Source organism: Antennarius striatus, chromosome 21, assembly GCF_040054535.1.
Source record: "Antennarius striatus isolate MH-2024 chromosome 21, ASM4005453v1, whole genome shotgun sequence".
NCBI classification, from domain to species: domain Eukaryota; kingdom Metazoa; phylum Chordata; class Actinopteri; order Lophiiformes; family Antennariidae; genus Antennarius; species Antennarius striatus.
In genome coordinates, this window is record NC_090796.1 from 14,922,863 (window position 1) to 14,938,596 (window position 15,734).

Genomic DNA, 15,734 nt, shown 5'->3' on the forward strand with positions numbered 1-15,734 from the left:
TTTAGAGATGGGATCTGCCAGTGAACTGAGGACGTGGTGTTGTCCCGACCTTGAGTCGCACAAACTTGAGATCAAGAAGCGAAGCATGCTGTGAATGCCTCCTGATTAAGTCAATAGGATAAGAGCTATTATAGCATTACTGCGTTCACATGGACATGGGACGGCTCTTCACATGTCCCTCACACGTTAACTCCTTTCACCTCCCGGATTTTTAAACAGGAAATCAAAAAGTCTGCTATCTGAGATGAGATCAACATATTCATACATGAGGAATGAGGAGCCAGGGTGTTCCCAAAGCCAGCTGGAGCAGATGGGGGAGGAGGGGGAGGCAGGGAAGAGTCAGCGGGAACCGTAAAGAGGCCAACGCCGCGCGGTATTTTTGTTGGACCAAAGCACATAACTGGTACTGAGCAGATAAGGAGTCTAATCGGCTTTAGATTAGCATGAGCCCCTCAGCCAGGTGAGCAGGTGATGTCCTGCAGGATCCGCGTCACCGAGTCAGAGGCAAACCAGGGTCCATGAGAGGACGGACGGTTCTTCGCTCTGGAGATGTTTCTCAAAATGAACTCAGGAACAACGCTGGTAAAAGACAGAATCAGGTCTTACAAGTTAAACTCCAGCCTCGCAAATCTCAGTTAAAATCTAAGAGCTTTAATCTGAAAATTAAATAAAACACATCATAAAATAAGAAGTAGGAAAGAAACAGTAAATACAGTTGAGGTACAAGTACAGTACTTTGAAGCTTGACTCCTGCTTGAGTAATTCTACACAGTATGCTGTATTCTGTCAGCTCAACATATGTAGTCTTATATAATTACATTCCATAAATTTAATATATATTTAATAGAAGATCAAGTATTTAATCCAGGAATAAATAAAATTGCACCTTATAAGATTAAATTTTTAAGCAATGATAATTACCGTAATTACAATTTTTATGATGCAATAATAATTATGAAAATTAAACTATTATATAATTATGATGTAACTACATTTATCACACAAATACATGGTAAAGACTGATAGTTCAGAACTTTGATAGGTATACTTTCTTATTCTGCAGGAAGAAGAATTCAAATGATTGTTAAAAACAAACAAACAAACAAAACCCTCTATAATCAGAAAAAGCTCCACTACTAAATGAATGCACTTGGTTTAATGCAGTTAATCTTCTCACAGCTCCTTAGTTACGTCATAATACCACATAAGGAGTCCCTTTGCATGATGCAGCGGCCTCTGTCGGAGCTTTTTTGTTTGGCGTTTGTAGAGGACGTTAACGTTGCTATAGTAATTACCAGTTCTTAAATATGTTTACACGACAAACACGTCCGTTGCTTCTGCAGCCGCATCTACCGTCCAGCGGTCGGCGCCAGCTGTGCGCTGCTGCCCCCTAACGGTTACAGCAGGTATTACATCGATTGAATCTTGACCACTGAAGTGATCAAACTAATCTGATCGATAGATTTCAAGCTAATGCAGTCCAGTTTTTTCTCTTTATTTAATTCCGCCGCCCTTCTTTTCTTTCTTTTGATTTTCCTTCATCACAATCAAATTTCCTGGCCTGTCTGCAGCTCTTTGGGTTCTCTCTCTAAAACGTTCCACTGACATTGAAGGTCCACAAGAGGGTGTCTTCCCATTAATGATGCGCATTGCCAGCCGCATGCAAAACGTTCTGCAGGTTTCTGCTCAAGTTCAACAGAAATAATTCGCTGCGGTCTAGTCCTGTTTTATGTGATGATGAAGATTCAAAATAATAGAGAATGGAAGCGAATTATAAATTCCTCTAATTCACTAGTTAGTTTTCAGTGTGATAAGTTTGAGAAAATAACAAAAAACTGACGTTTTGACTGCAGAAAGACAAGAAAACAAACCAATGGCTTCATAATGATGCACAACATTGAATTACATCATTTTGTGTGAATTATCGGATAGGAAAAGTTTATTCTAATTATCATTTCCGTATACAAGACTCAGCTGTTTATTAATCTTTATTCTTTAAGGCAGAACAATGAAATAAAATGACCAGAGTTGAAACTGAGTAATTGCTTTCATTATCAATTCATCTACAAATTATATTTGATTATTTATTTGCATGAAATCCCAGAGACTAGTCATCACAGAGCACTGAACGATTTATCAGTTAAACTGACACATTTAAATGATTCGTTTTATCCTTCAAATTAAGATTTAAAACAACAAATCCTCACATTTGAAGCGAATACAGATTTTGTTAACTCCTTGTCAAATTATTTGAATGATTGATTCTTAAAAAATAATCATGATAATGGCTACAGCTGGGCAACAACCAAAATGTTATATTATACTAAGAGGAAAGCAATAAATCTATCATAAATTAATTAATGTAGTTGTTTCAGATCTATGGTGCACTAGAAGGGCACAGATCCATAAATGAAGGAGTGCGATCAATAACTCAACAGAATCTGACAGCTTAACCGACATGAAGTATTATTTATCCATTAAGGAGCTGCGGTGGCGAATATATGCATGAATTACGCATGATTTAAAGTATTAATAATCCAGAATGTGAGTCTGATGTCATAACAATGACATGACAGGTGTCATGAGTTCTAATATTAACCGTGGTTCCTGTTGACCTTTATATTTCAGCCAAAGGTCAGGGACAGGACGACGTATCACGTCTCCTCTGCACTTCACTGTGGGCTGAATAAATATGGCAGACAGAAAGAAAAGCAGAGACGGAGGCAGAGAGAGGCCCGTGACTGGTAGATGTGTGTCCTGCTCAGAGGGGCATTGTTGGAGCCATGAGAGGACAATGCACTGCCCCCGCCCTGAATACTCGCCATACCAGCTGACCAGCCATTACCAACACTGCTGCACCATTACAATTCCTGCTGCTCTGACACTCTAACACACACACGCACGCACGCACATACACACACACACACACACACACACACACACACACACACACAATGATAAGTTTAGTCTCACACGGCGACAAACACTCAACGTACAACAGTAGACGAAGGAGAGAAACCAGGTGGGAGGCCAGCAGCGCCCGACAAAAGGCTTAAATCACGGCATGCATGGGCACACATCATTGTGTGTGTGCGCGTGTGTGTGTGTGTGTGTGTGTGTGTCTGTGTGTGCATGTGTGTGTGATTTACAACAAGTTAAGTTTAGATCCTCGCACCTAGCTGTTCCTTCAGCAATAACAGCAGCCACCCAGAGAGAACCAACACTCTCATCCATCAACCTTTCATTATTCAGTATCCTCCACAGAAGGGGGGGGGGCAAATAAACATGAGGGTTTCATGTTGTGTTATTTTTACTGCACACACTCTTAAAAAAGGTTTTGATGAGTGCTTAAAGTTCTCTGTTTGAGAAAGTAAAACTTGTGAAAAGTGAACGTCTTTAAAGAACTGTCATGAAAGGAGTTCATGCTGTCACCTCATTTAATCAATGGAATCAATTTAACTGCTTATTGATTCAGTAAAAAAAAACACAAAATCTACTTTTTTTCTACTTCCCTCCTCTTCATTTTAAGTAGAAGATATTGAACTAACTGCATCCTCGTGAGAAGAGGGACGTACCTTACCCACCAAGTGGGCCTCCTGCTATCTGTTCTTATACTCTTTGTACTTCTAGTGTAGGGTGTGTCCTGTTATTTATTTTTTTTCTATTGGGTGTTTATTTGCCCAGAATTTATTATGTGCATTTATGTCTGAGCAGTGGATTTACACAATTTCCTCTACTTTTAAAAAAATTCATGTTGATGCATAATGAAAATAATTATTGTCATTAATAGTCCCTTCACTCAAGGGAAACTCTTCTGATTGCTTATTATCCATTAACACGTGGCAATCTAATAAATACTAATATATATATATATATATATATATATATATATATATATATATATATATATATATATTCTGGACCCATTTCGTCCTCCAGTTTGGCAGCAATAACTAAAACTATGCCTTATTTCAAAATAATAGCACATTACACTCAATAAATCAATGCATATTAACTCACAAATTTATAAATCAATGGATTAAACCTATTTCTTATTAGTAGTAACTAAGAGATATGCAGAGACTTCTGTCCAGTTGTGACGTCACTTAAAATGCGCATCCAAATAAGTATCATTAAGAAAGAAGGCGTCATATTTCTCTTTAAAAGTCTTAACACTCGCGTCATTTAAACAGTACAGGTACCACAACATAGTTCTACTCCGGCACGCGCTGAACGAGGCGCGTGACGGACAGCAGCTGTTGCGGAACAGGTGTGCATACCTATGTAGGGCTGTTATATTGTTATTCTGCAGGCGTGGGGTGTGCGCGTGCTCGCCTGTGCACGTGCGCGCGTGAGAGACCGACGGGGCCCGGCCGAGGGGGGCGAGCACGAGCCTCCTCCCCTCTGGCAGCGGCCGCGCGCCGCGCGCTCGCGCCAGCCCCCACTCGCCCGGCCGCTATACTGTAATCATATGATAGCGAGTCGATCCCCGCTGCAGAATCCTGACACGCCGCGGACCGGAGCCTGAAAGCCGGGGACGGAGGGCACAGCTTGCCGTTAGCGTCTCAAGAAGAATCCCGTCCCGGAGTTGTCAAACCGCGCCGCTCCCGCCTCGTTAAGGAACTTTTTTTTTTTTTTTTTTTTTTAAACTCCGGAGGGAGTCTTGACACCGGGAAAAGGGGGGGGGGGCTCGCTCGGAAGAGGAGACGGTCACCGAGGAGGAGTCGCTTCAACCCGGGAAGGAGATTCGCGTCGGAGTCGCATCGGGAGGCGGTCAGCGGGTCGAATCCCCTGGGGTCCTCGCATCGTTCGTCGGGGCGTGTCTGTAGAAATTTCCCCCCGAAGTTTTTCGACTCGCTCGGTCACTTTAGAGCTGAAGCCGCAGTCATGGTGGGGGAGACAGAGGTGAAGGAGAGACCCAAGTCCAACCCGGACTACCTGATGCAGCTGATGAACGACCGGAAGGTCATGAGTTCCCTGCCCAACTTCAGCGGCATCTTCACGCATCTGGAGCGGCTTCTGGATGAAGGTAACTCGGCTACCCCTCCACCAGAACACCCCCCCCCCTCTCCCCACCCTCTGGAACACTTGTTGCTCCTATTGGGGGGTGGGGGGGGGGTGGGAAATGAACCCATCTCCTCTCCCGGTGTTTAACTAGTATTGATCAGCTTATCGATCACCCATCAGCTGCAGGAACACCTTATAAAGTGATCGATCCGCTGATGGATCAATTGGTGTTGGGCTCAGATTGACCCTTGAAACAGTTTGTTGGGGGTTAAGGTGAGAGGATGGGGCACATTTTGGATTTGTGGAGAGGAGATGAGCTTCCTCACACTCACACACACACACACACACACACACACACACACACACACACACACACACACACACACACACTGGTGATGGGAACAAACAGACAGTTGTTAGTCTCTCCCAGTGACCTAATGCGCAGGCTTATGTGAAGGCAGCCCATCCCAGCCCAGCAGAGCGGCCCGGACTCCAGCGTTTGCCTCCATGTTGTTGTTTGTTCCAATCTCCTTCACTTGTTGTTGTTGATCACATCTCATTTTAAAAAGGGACAAAACGTCGACCCCCAAACACCACCACCACCACCCCACCCCGTCAGTCTCTGAGAGCCGCTGCAACTTTTTGGTTCTGACACCGGACCTGTTCTCGGATCTGACCCATCTTTAGTCGTCCAATTGTCAGTGTGTGTGTGTGTGTGTGTGTCTAAATATAAAGCAGTGACAGGTTGGAGTGTTGAGATAAGGCCTGTAACAACCCCCCCCCCCAATCATCCCCCCACTTTTATCTTCCTCTCCTCTTCTTCCTCTCTCACTTCTTCTTTCTTTCCTCCTTCTTCCAGCTGAAGTGAAACACAAACTCTGCTTGCCTGAGCAGTTTTGGGTGTGAGTGTGTGTGTGTGTGTGTGTGTGTGTGATGTGTGTGTCACGGGTCAGCGTCGGTTGTTAGAGGATCATCATTGTCGCTGTAGCTGCGGCTGTAATTATACGTCCGCCTGTAGTTATTATGGTCGGACGCAGCGCTGCCTGTCAGGCTGCTGAGGTCAGATGATATTTGTGCCTCAAGGAAGTTATTCTGTGTGTGTGTGTGTGTGTGTGTGTGTGTGTGTGTTCGCAGCAGTGGGTTATTATTGCGCTAGCGTGTCATTACAGAGGCATCAGACGTGAGCATTTGTCATTGAGACAACACTAAACAAACTGAACCTCAATCACTGACCAAAAGAATGATGGGTTTTTGGTTTTTTTTTTGGGGGGGGTAGGGGGGTGGTTTGAAACAGAAATATCAAAAAAATCAAATTTTTTATCTTAAAGTTTAATATATTTGTGAGATTTGAACCATTCAAGGGATAAAACGCACCGTTTTTAAGAGTAGTTTGGTTTTTATCGACGCGCGAAGAAAACGGATTCAGCGTTGAAATGAATCATACATACTGAGTTAATTAGCGTGTGTGTGTGTGTGTGTGTGTGTGTGTGTGTGTGTGTGTGTCACACATCTGGCCGTTAACAGAGGAGGCCTGACGGCCGAGCATCAGGTGGTTACAGATTCTACGTCGCGGTGCAGAAAGCGTCTCGCTGCCTGTCGGTCTGATTGTCAGTCTGTCAGTAATTCTGGTGATGGTGACTCACCGTCCTGAGAAGCGGACGTGTGAAGAAACCCAACACTGGTTGACACTCTTTCTAGATGTCGGGTGGGTTAATTTTACTCGTCTCTTTCCTCCCGTGTGACAGAAATCGGCCGGGTGCGTAAGGACATGTACAACGACACGGTCAACGGCGGCATGTTCAACGGACGCGACCTGGAGGAGCTGCCCGAAGCCGTCGGCCCCGTGGCCCAGCTGCAGGAGAAGCTCTACGTCCCCGTCAAGGAGTACCCCGACGTGAGTGCCCCCTCCTTACACACACACACACACACACACACACACACACGCCCCGTGACCTCTGACCTTTCTGTATTTGTGTTTACTTTTAGCTGTTGTCACTTTATCTCTCCTCAGGCTGCCAGAGGCTTCGGATCGCAGGCGGCTTTCGCTTAATGTTGATCTAATATCTGATTCCGCAACTTTAATAAATGATTAACAGTAAAAAAAAATCGATAGTTTGGAAACCGTTGAGAACATAAATGTTTCAACAGCTTAAAAAAGGTGGATGAAGCCCCGTAAGTAACAAAACTCGGGGGGGGGGGAATCGAGGATCCGTCCTCCGTTCGCCGCGTCGAGGACAGTTAAGTACTTCAGTATGAGTTGATCCTCGCCGAAATGGCTCACATGATTCTCTCCATGCATCAGCTCGCCAATCAGAGAGTACAATGACAGGCTGTCCTCGCTCACATGACTACACACACCCACACACACACACACACACACACACACACACAGGAGCGTTCTGGACGAGATCAAGGTTAAATTTAGAGAACGGTTCCTCTATCTGGGTTCAAGCGACGAGGAGGCGAAAGAGGGAGGGAGGGGGAATGTGTCGCAAGTGTTACTGAAGCGACTTTTGGAAATGTAGAAAAATGTAGGAAGAGAGATTGAACGAATCACACACACACACGCACACACATGAACATACATACACACACACACACACACACACACACGGCGCAGCTGTCTGGTTAATCACTCAGTCGCAGTGACAGATAAGGTTAAGAGAACGGCGCTGCCCGGTCGCGCCGCCGGCCGCCAGCACCAACAGAACGGGCTATTTTTGTCTCTTAGAACACAAACACATCGCAGATGCACCGGCTTCACACACACACACACACACACACTCTCGTTGTTAAATAAAGCTGGTGTGTGTGTGTGTGTGTGACCGTGTGTGTTCTGCTCTCCACTGTAGTTTAACTTCGTGGGGAGGATCCTGGGCCCCCGTGGACTGACCGCCAAACAGCTGGAGGCCGAGACCGGCTGCAAGATCATGGTGCGAGGAAAGGGTTCCATGAGGGACAAGAAGAAGGTACCGCTCACCACCACACACACACACACATACAAAACACACACAACCCAGAACACACATCTATCTATCCATCTGTCTGTCTGTCCATCTATCTGCCTGTCTCTCTCTCCCCCGTCTCTCTCCTCCTGGCGTTCCCTCCATCTGTTCTTCCTCTCCCCCGGTGAGTTCTGTTGGACGGACTCGGCTCCAGCTTTCCAAACGGCAGGTGGAGCAAGTCCAGCATTCCTTCCCACCCTCTGTCTCTCTCTCTCTCTCTCTCTCTCTCTCCAGAACATTCCCTACCCCGCACGCCCCTCAGAGAGAGAGACACACACAGAGACAGAGAGGAAGGAAAACAGAGCCCCAGTGGGAGGCAGCAGGAGGAGAGGAGGCAGAGATGTTGACTTTTCATGTTTTTCAAAATGAGACGTCTCTCTTGACCGTCCATCCAGAGGACAGACTTCTGCCTCAAACACAGACCCAACGCCGTAGTTTCCCTTTGGGGTCGGGTCTGCGTCGGGCTTCTCCTGTCATTATTCACTCGTCTCAGACGTTCTGGTGAACTCACAGCTCGGAACTTGACGTGTAAATCCTCCTGAGCGCCGTTCACCAGCGGTGTGAAGCTGCTAAGAGCGTATCTGCTTCCCAGCCAGGAGGATCCAAACCATTCACACGTACCGACGTGGGTTTAGATCCTCACTTCAGTTCCTAAGTCCAGGAAGTTCTACCTGAAGGTACCAGCTTGGACTCACAGGGTGATGGCCGGACCAGAACTTCCTGTTAGAAGGCACCGTTGTTTTGGTCAATGAGTAAGCAAGGCGTCCCCACATGACAACGCCTTATTACAGTCGTTATGCTGATGTGGCCCTCGGTGGAAACGAGTTTGACACCCCTGATCTAAAGGTTTGAGTCCTTTAAGGGACGTAGTGATGCTTTCGGATGCTGTTCACCTCACCTCTGCTTCACGCTGGTGTTTACTGGACATGCCTAGACACATACACACACACACACACACACACACACACACACACATGGAACGCTTTTGGAAGGCTGGCCACTTCTGGGAAAGTTCACTGTTGCTCTCAGTCTTCGAGTGACTTCGGTAAAATCCAACACCGGTCTGGTGTAACAACTGCAGAGCAACAAAAACCTGATAGCGTTCCCGCGACCTTGAGCCGGTGCGTGTTTTCTTCGTAGGCCGATGCAGAAACGACCCAGACGGGCCTGGTTTGTTGCGTCGCTTCTGACACGTTTTTGCTTCCGTGCGTTCCAGGAGGAGATGAACCGAGGGAAGCCCAACTGGGAGCACCTGAGCGAGGACCTCCACGTCCTGATCACGGTGGAGGACACGCACAACCGCGCCAAGATCAAGCTCCAGCGCGCCATCAACGAGGTCAAAAAGCTGCTGGTGCCCGCCGTGAGTACCCGACCCCGAACATCACGCACCGGACCGATGGCAAGAGTGTGTGTGTGTGTGTGTGTGTGTGTGTGTGACAGGATGAGGGTTCAGTGTGTTGGTATGCATGGAAAGGGGGAAGGGGATTGTCCGTCCAGAAAGTGTGTGTCTTTTTTTTTGTGTGTGTGTGTGTGTCTCTGTGTGTATGAGAGAGTATGTGTAAGGGGTTAGGGTAATTAGGGAACACGCATAAAGGGGTTTCCATGGTAACCCCGGGTTGTTTGAAAGGCTGAGGGAATGAATGGAGAGTCTGTTCACTTGTTCTCCCCACTCCATCACTCCTTTCACTCGTTCACAACTCACTTCATTCCCAAACGACCGGCTACAGTATTCTCCCGTCTCTTTCTTGTTGTTGTTTTTTCCACACAAGGGGAAAATTTTTGATTGCGCTCCTCGACATTTCTCACATTCTCCAGCCCACCTTTACCCCTCCCACACACACACACACACACACACACACACACACACACACACCCTACAGTCCTCGTGTGTCGCATAAGTGTGCGACACACGAGGACGTGACGCGGACGCAATCACAAAAAGCACATTTTTTTGAAATCACAAAGCTTCCTCCGTATTCTTTCCAACAATGGCGACAGACTGAAAAGACCAGCAGGGATGGTTGGGGGGGGTGGTGGGGGCGTGATGGTGGTTGGGGGGGTTAATCTACTGTGGCAATCAGCCGTCACTTCCGCTCTAATCACGGCGCAGGCGTCGCCTCACAAGGCGAGCGGCGTCCGGAAACGCGTGCCTGAACGCGGCGGCCGAACACCTGTGTTGGTTTAACCCGGTTGGATTCGCGTCCCGGCAGTAAATCAGTCCCGACCTCTCGCCAACGCTGTCACCGGAGCCGGGAATGTGTCGCGTGTGTGAGACACTCGATACGCACCACGGCCGCCGCCGCCGCTCAACGCCACGTTTGACTCGTCCTCCTTTAAGATCAGGTTCAGATGTGGTTACTTCGGTTTTCACTTTCACTCCTTCACGCTGTCAGCTGATGTGCGTGTGTGTGTGTGTGTGTGTGTGTGTGTGTGTGTGTGTGTGTGTGTCGTGTGTGTGTGTAGGCCGAAGGGGAGGACAACCTGAAGAAGATGCAGCTGATGGAGCTGGCCATTCTCAACGGGACCTACAGAGACGCCAATGTTAAGACGCGTAAGGATGACATCACTGGTGTGGAGGCGGGGTGGTGGGCGAGGGAGGGGGCGGAGTCTTGGTACAGGAGTCCACTGTGTTTGAACAATGTCTCTGTTTCCGTGGTAAATAGTGTGTTTGTCCTCTCCTCTCCCCTGTCTTTTGTTTTCCTCGATGTGTGGGTGTGTGCGCATACTTCCATAATTGTGCGTTTTGTGTGTCGCTGCAGCCACCGCCGCCTTCCCTTTAGCGACCCCTCAGGCCCCTCGGATCATCACGGGCCCCACTCCCGTCCTGCCTCCCTCCTTGCGCAACCCGGCCCCGGTCACCACGCCGACCATCATGCCCCTGATCCGTCAGATCCAGAGCTCAGCCCTCGTCCCCGGGGCCAACCCGCACCCGGCGCTGGTGCAGCAAGGGCCCGAGTCCGGAATCATCTACACGCCATACGAGTACCCGTACACACTCACACCCTCCATATTGGAATACCCGATCGACTCGACCGGAGTTTTAGGTATTTAAATTTCTGAAGTTCCTCACCTTCATACAGAGTCAATGGATGTATTACGAGAACTGGATACCGGACCCCCGTACACCTGAAATCTGGCCCCGCCCACTTCTACCGTAAACAAACACAAACAAAATCGATGAAAAAAACAAAAAACTTGACACGATTACACGGCTTTCCTGTTTGGGCAGTCTGTCATCGCCGACTCCTAACAGGTCGCCGCGACGACTCAAACTACAAACGTTTAGCTGGAAGCTAACGCGTCAACCGGGTCTGACGAGCGTTCTGTTTGGTTTTAAACCAGAAAACGAGCCACGAAATTCACAGGGGGTTGGGGGGGGGGGGTAGAGGTATCCAGCTCTTGTGATACATCCACAGCATCCAGAGCCGCGTGCTGAAGCTCATTGCTGGGCTAACAGTCCCTTCTCCCTGTGTTTTTACAGGTATGGCTTTCCCAACCAAAGGCTAAGCAATAGCAAACCCCCCACCCCACCCCTCTCACGCACACACACGGACTGGCTTGCAGAGAAAGAACCCCCCTCCCCTCCCCACCCTCGACCCTCACCCCCTCAGGGCAAACACTTCAGTTTGCTCATACTTTAGGATGACAGATTCCTCAACAGTCACTCCTGTCGTCGAGCGTTCCATTCCTCTTCATTTCCTTCTCGTATTAGCGGACTAGCGTTGTGGTGTGACACCCTATTTAACGTTTTTTTTTTTTTTATACATATATATAAATAGTTCAGCTTCTGCTTCGTAACTTTTAACACGTTTTTTTTTTTTAGTGATCCCATAGACCCGATTTAGCGCCGCTGTTTTGTGATTTAATATATGTAAAAGCTTATTTTTTAATCACAGAGCTCTAGAGTGACTTTTGCTTACAGCTGATTGTTGAATCTACTAGAAGAGGTTTTGTGAGAAGTTTAGCGGTTGGGATTTAATCTTTTCTTTAGAGAACAGAAGACCACAAAACAACACCAATTCTGTCTCTTAGAGGTGTTGTTTTTCTTTACTTTTTTTTACTTATTTTGACCCTCAGACTTGAACACTCTCTTTTCTTTTTCTTTTCTTTTTTTTTTGTAAATTCCTGGTTTCACTGATGTTGGTGCCATTGGTGGACTGTTTGATGTCTTTCTGATGAGTAACCTGTGTTCTGTTTTGGCGATGTCAATGGCTGTTAGCAGGTGCCATGACCACTAAGGTACGACGCCACGACAAGAGAATCCATCCTTACCAAAGGGTAGTGACCCCAGACAGAGGTTAGTTAGCTCACCAGCCACTTTATGTGTGTGTATAAGTGTGTGTGTGTGTGTGTGTGTGTGTTTGTGTGTGTGTGCATGCATGCCGACCAATGGACCAATTTCAGTTTACGTGTTCTCTGTAATACGGCATGCCTAAAAAAGACGGATGAGGATGTCAAGTGGACGGCCTCAGCGTCGAATGTGAAACAGTATTTGTCGCGGTGGGGGTCGAATCAGAGCAGAAAATGACGGGCGGGGCTGTTAGATAACCTGGACGGCTCGCCGGGCCGCGAACCCTTCTCCATTAGAATGGATCGTTCCGTTCATGTGACTCGGATCAGCGTGAGTCCAGATTGGGAGTCCTCTCTCTCTATCAAAAAAAAAAAAAAAAAAAAACCAACAAAAAACGGTTCTTGTCATCGTTTTTCTCCTCGTTGATACATTTTTTGACCTTACAAATATCTGTGGGAAGTTTTTTCTTCACGCCCAACTTCATTCCAGTAGATTTCCACAAACATTTTTCTTTCTTTCCTTTTTTTTTTTTTTTTTTTACTGTCCTGATTCAAAAACCTGTGTGAAGCCCCATGACTACATGACATTTTAAAGTAACATCTCCCTCAGAAGGTCACTCCCTTCAACATGATCTTTGGTCTTTACTACTAAAACACAGCGTGTGATGACTACTGAGGTCTGTGTTACAAGCTCTTTTGTATGAAATACTGTTGTTTGTGGTCTTATCAGTCGCCCACTGGACTTTATCATTGGGGCTGTTTACATCTTTCATATATTTCCTAGCCAGAGTGGTGCTGTTACCATGTATTTAGCTGCAAAATAAATTTGTATATAGGGATTATAAGGATTTAAGTGCTTATATTTGAAGCTTATGGAACAAGATTGCTTGGAAATACTTGTAGTTTCTTCTTTTTCTTTTTTTTTTTCTTCTTTTTTTTTTTTTTTTTAGTGTTTTTAGTTTGTAAATTTTTATTTTGGTTTTTACAATTATGCTTTTTATAGATGAAATGTCTCCATGTAAAACTTTTATTCAAGGTGTGTAGCTACTACTGTTTAGTCACCACCCAGGTGGCAATGAAGGCAGTGTTCTGCTCTGTCTATTTAAGATGAGGTGACCTTCTCGATTCGCAGGCCTCGTGACTGTTTATGCAATAGAAAATGGACTAGCTGGCTACAATATATGTGTGAATGTGAGCGGTGGCGCTCCTTGTTGTACACGATGGACAAAAAAACACTAAAAGGCAATAAAGATGACTATTGAAAAAAAAAAATCTCGAAAGAAAACCAAAGCCTCTAAATTCTTGTAGTTAGTCTGTCTATGATTAAATTGTTTCTTAAGTCCCTCTAAAAAAAATCACCATCTTTTTAACCTCTCATCACTCTCCTTTATGGCGTCTCTTGCTTACCGTAGCCATCAGGAGCTCTTCTAATACGTCATAGCCGAAAGCCAATCAAAACCATAATCAATAATCCGTTAATAATAACTTGTTAATCATTCAGATTGAATGTCTGCTGGACGTTATTTGTGAGGCCCAGACGTCTCCTCCTTGGACACAAAGGTCACTCTCTCACCCACATGAAGCCATGCTGTCTCCCTCTCTGTCCTGTCTTGAGCTAGCGTAGCCCAGCTAGCATGAGTGGTATCACTATAGCAGCAGTCACGCCGCAGGAGGGAGTGGTGGTGGTGGTGGGTGTGGTGGTGGGGTTGGGGCTGCAGACACTTTCATGAGGACTCATGAGCATCGCTAACCAGCCATTCTTTATGTCACCACCCGGTGGTTGATGTAAGTCACTATGAATGGTTATGCAGGGCTCATGAAGGCGCCGCGCAGCTCTTACGCCCCTCATGCTGCGTGACTGCCGTAGATCTGCCTTGTTGTCATCCTGACGCCACTAGCTGAAACTAATCTCTCTTCTACCTTTTTTTCTTTTTATGTCCCCCCCTTTTATGTGCCCTTTTTGTTTCCTTTCCACGTCTGTCCGTCTGTCTGTCTAACTCTAGCTGCCACGGCAACTAACCCATGACCCCTTGACCTTCTGACCTTTCCGCCCACTGATGACCCACCCATCTCAGCCTGCTGGCGCGCTCATTGGCCCACGGCCCCGCCACTCCCTCTGCTCAGCCAACCAGACCAGCACATTGGGAACAACCCCGGCTGCTTCTTGTCTAACCAACCAGACGACAGCGATCATGGGAATAAACCTCAGGACCCCGCCCACCACCGAGTCCTAATCTAAACTTTTACCAAAACGTGCCTTCTTCTGCTGCAGTGTCAGAATGTCAAACCAGTTGAAATCCTAATCTGTAACGGTTGAAACCAGCACACTTTACTGGGAATGCGCCCCCCCCCCCCCCCCCCGGGGGGGTGGTGATGAAAGGGCCACTAAATCAGTGTCTGGACGTGCCAAACAGTCTCTCTGAGCTGCCCCGCCCTCAGCCCACATGATGCAATAATAATGACCTTATAAATAACGTGTCACTAAACTGGTAATAACAGTAACTACACTCATCCAGCACAAAGACGAAACTAAAGGTTAAAGTTGACGTGTTCTAGCATTTCTCTCCCCCCCCCCCCCTCATTGGGCATCCCTGAAAAATAATTACCTCTTTTTGTAACTCGCTATAAAATGAAATAACTGCTGGTGGAAAGATTATATTTAACTCACCTTCCTTTTTTTTTTTTTTTTTTTTAAACGTAACACCTGGTGTGATTGTGTGTAACCATAAAACAACAGGTGCTCACTGAATCCACAATGCCAAAGTGTGTCTTTAGCGTCCCACCAGAGTCGGGACGAAGGTCCAAACCTGTTGCACATCGATGCCCCCTCCCCTCCCCGTCTCACTACACTACAGTATTGCACCAGCTTCAGTGCCTTTATTTATTGAGAGCGATTGGGACGACGTTTACTCCCTGGATCCGCTGCTACACGGCGGGTTTATGCAGATTCTCCTCAGGCTAAAGTCGGCCGACTCATCCCATTTTAATGTCAAACGGCAAAAAAAAAACAAAGTGGTTTATTTGAATTGGAGATGCAGGGATGCAGTATTGAATCAGCAGCTCAGACATTCATTCATTCATTCATTCATTCATTCATTCGTACGCTTCCAGGAAACAGTGTTACATCTGATCTCTTGTGTTCGTTTGATGGTTTTATTGAAGTACAAATTTTCCTTCTTTGTTTTTTTGTTGTTGTTTTTTTTGCATGTATATCCTCTTCATCAGAAGCACAAAAGAAAGAAAAAAAAACAACAACAACCAGCAGATGCCTTGACATAAAGAGTCGTAACACCTGTAACAAGTTTATAATGTATTTTTATATTCTATTTTGTACGTGAAAATAACATTAAATGACCTTTTCAGTAAGAACGTTACGCCTTACTTTGGTGGATGTAAGGATCCCTCCTGTGTCGTCGGTAATCCTGATGTTCT

At 46.3% G+C, this 15,734-nt stretch overlaps 1 protein-coding gene across 5 annotated transcripts; it reads left to right on the forward strand.

Moving 5' to 3' along the window:
• The first annotated feature begins 4,441 nt into the window (after positions 1 to 4,441).
• On the forward strand, positions 4,442 to 15,668 carry qki2 (QKI, KH domain containing, RNA binding 2). Of its 5 annotated transcripts, none has more exons than XM_068305219.1 (9): positions 4,442 to 5,029; positions 6,753 to 6,901; positions 7,860 to 7,976; positions 9,229 to 9,372; positions 10,476 to 10,563; positions 10,772 to 11,056; positions 11,470 to 11,493; positions 12,232 to 12,309; positions 14,306 to 15,668. In XM_068305219.1, exons 1-9 carry the CDS (start codon positions 4,888 to 4,890, stop codon positions 14,326 to 14,328), a joined length of 1,050 nt encoding a protein of 349 aa, XP_068161320.1. In that variant the 5' UTR covers positions 4,442 to 4,887; the 3' UTR covers positions 14,329 to 15,668. The 5 variants fall into 5 exon arrangements, with proteins under 5 accessions (XP_068161320.1, XP_068161321.1, XP_068161323.1 ...); XM_068305220.1 differs by having other exon boundaries at positions 12,235 to 12,309; XM_068305222.1 differs by lacking the exon at positions 11,470 to 11,493 and having other exon boundaries at positions 4,443 to 5,029.
• The last annotated feature ends 66 nt before the right edge of the window (positions 15,669 to 15,734 follow it).

What these genes read in the sequence shown, in the direction of transcription:
- qki2 (XM_068305219.1), top strand. Translation starts at nt 4,888, where the DNA reads ATGGTGGGGGAGACAGAGGTGAAGGAGAGACCCAAGTCCAACCCGGAC. An exon ending in GGAGCGGCTTCTGGATGAAG is followed by an intron (nt 5,030 to 6,752) that starts GTAACTCGGCTA and finishes CCCGTGTGACAG; the next exon opens with AAATCGGCCGGGTGCGTAAG. An exon ending in CGACTCGACCGGAGTTTTAG is followed by an intron (nt 11,057 to 11,469) that starts GTATTTAAATTT and finishes CTGGGCTAACAG; the next exon opens with TCCCTTCTCCCTGTGTTTTT.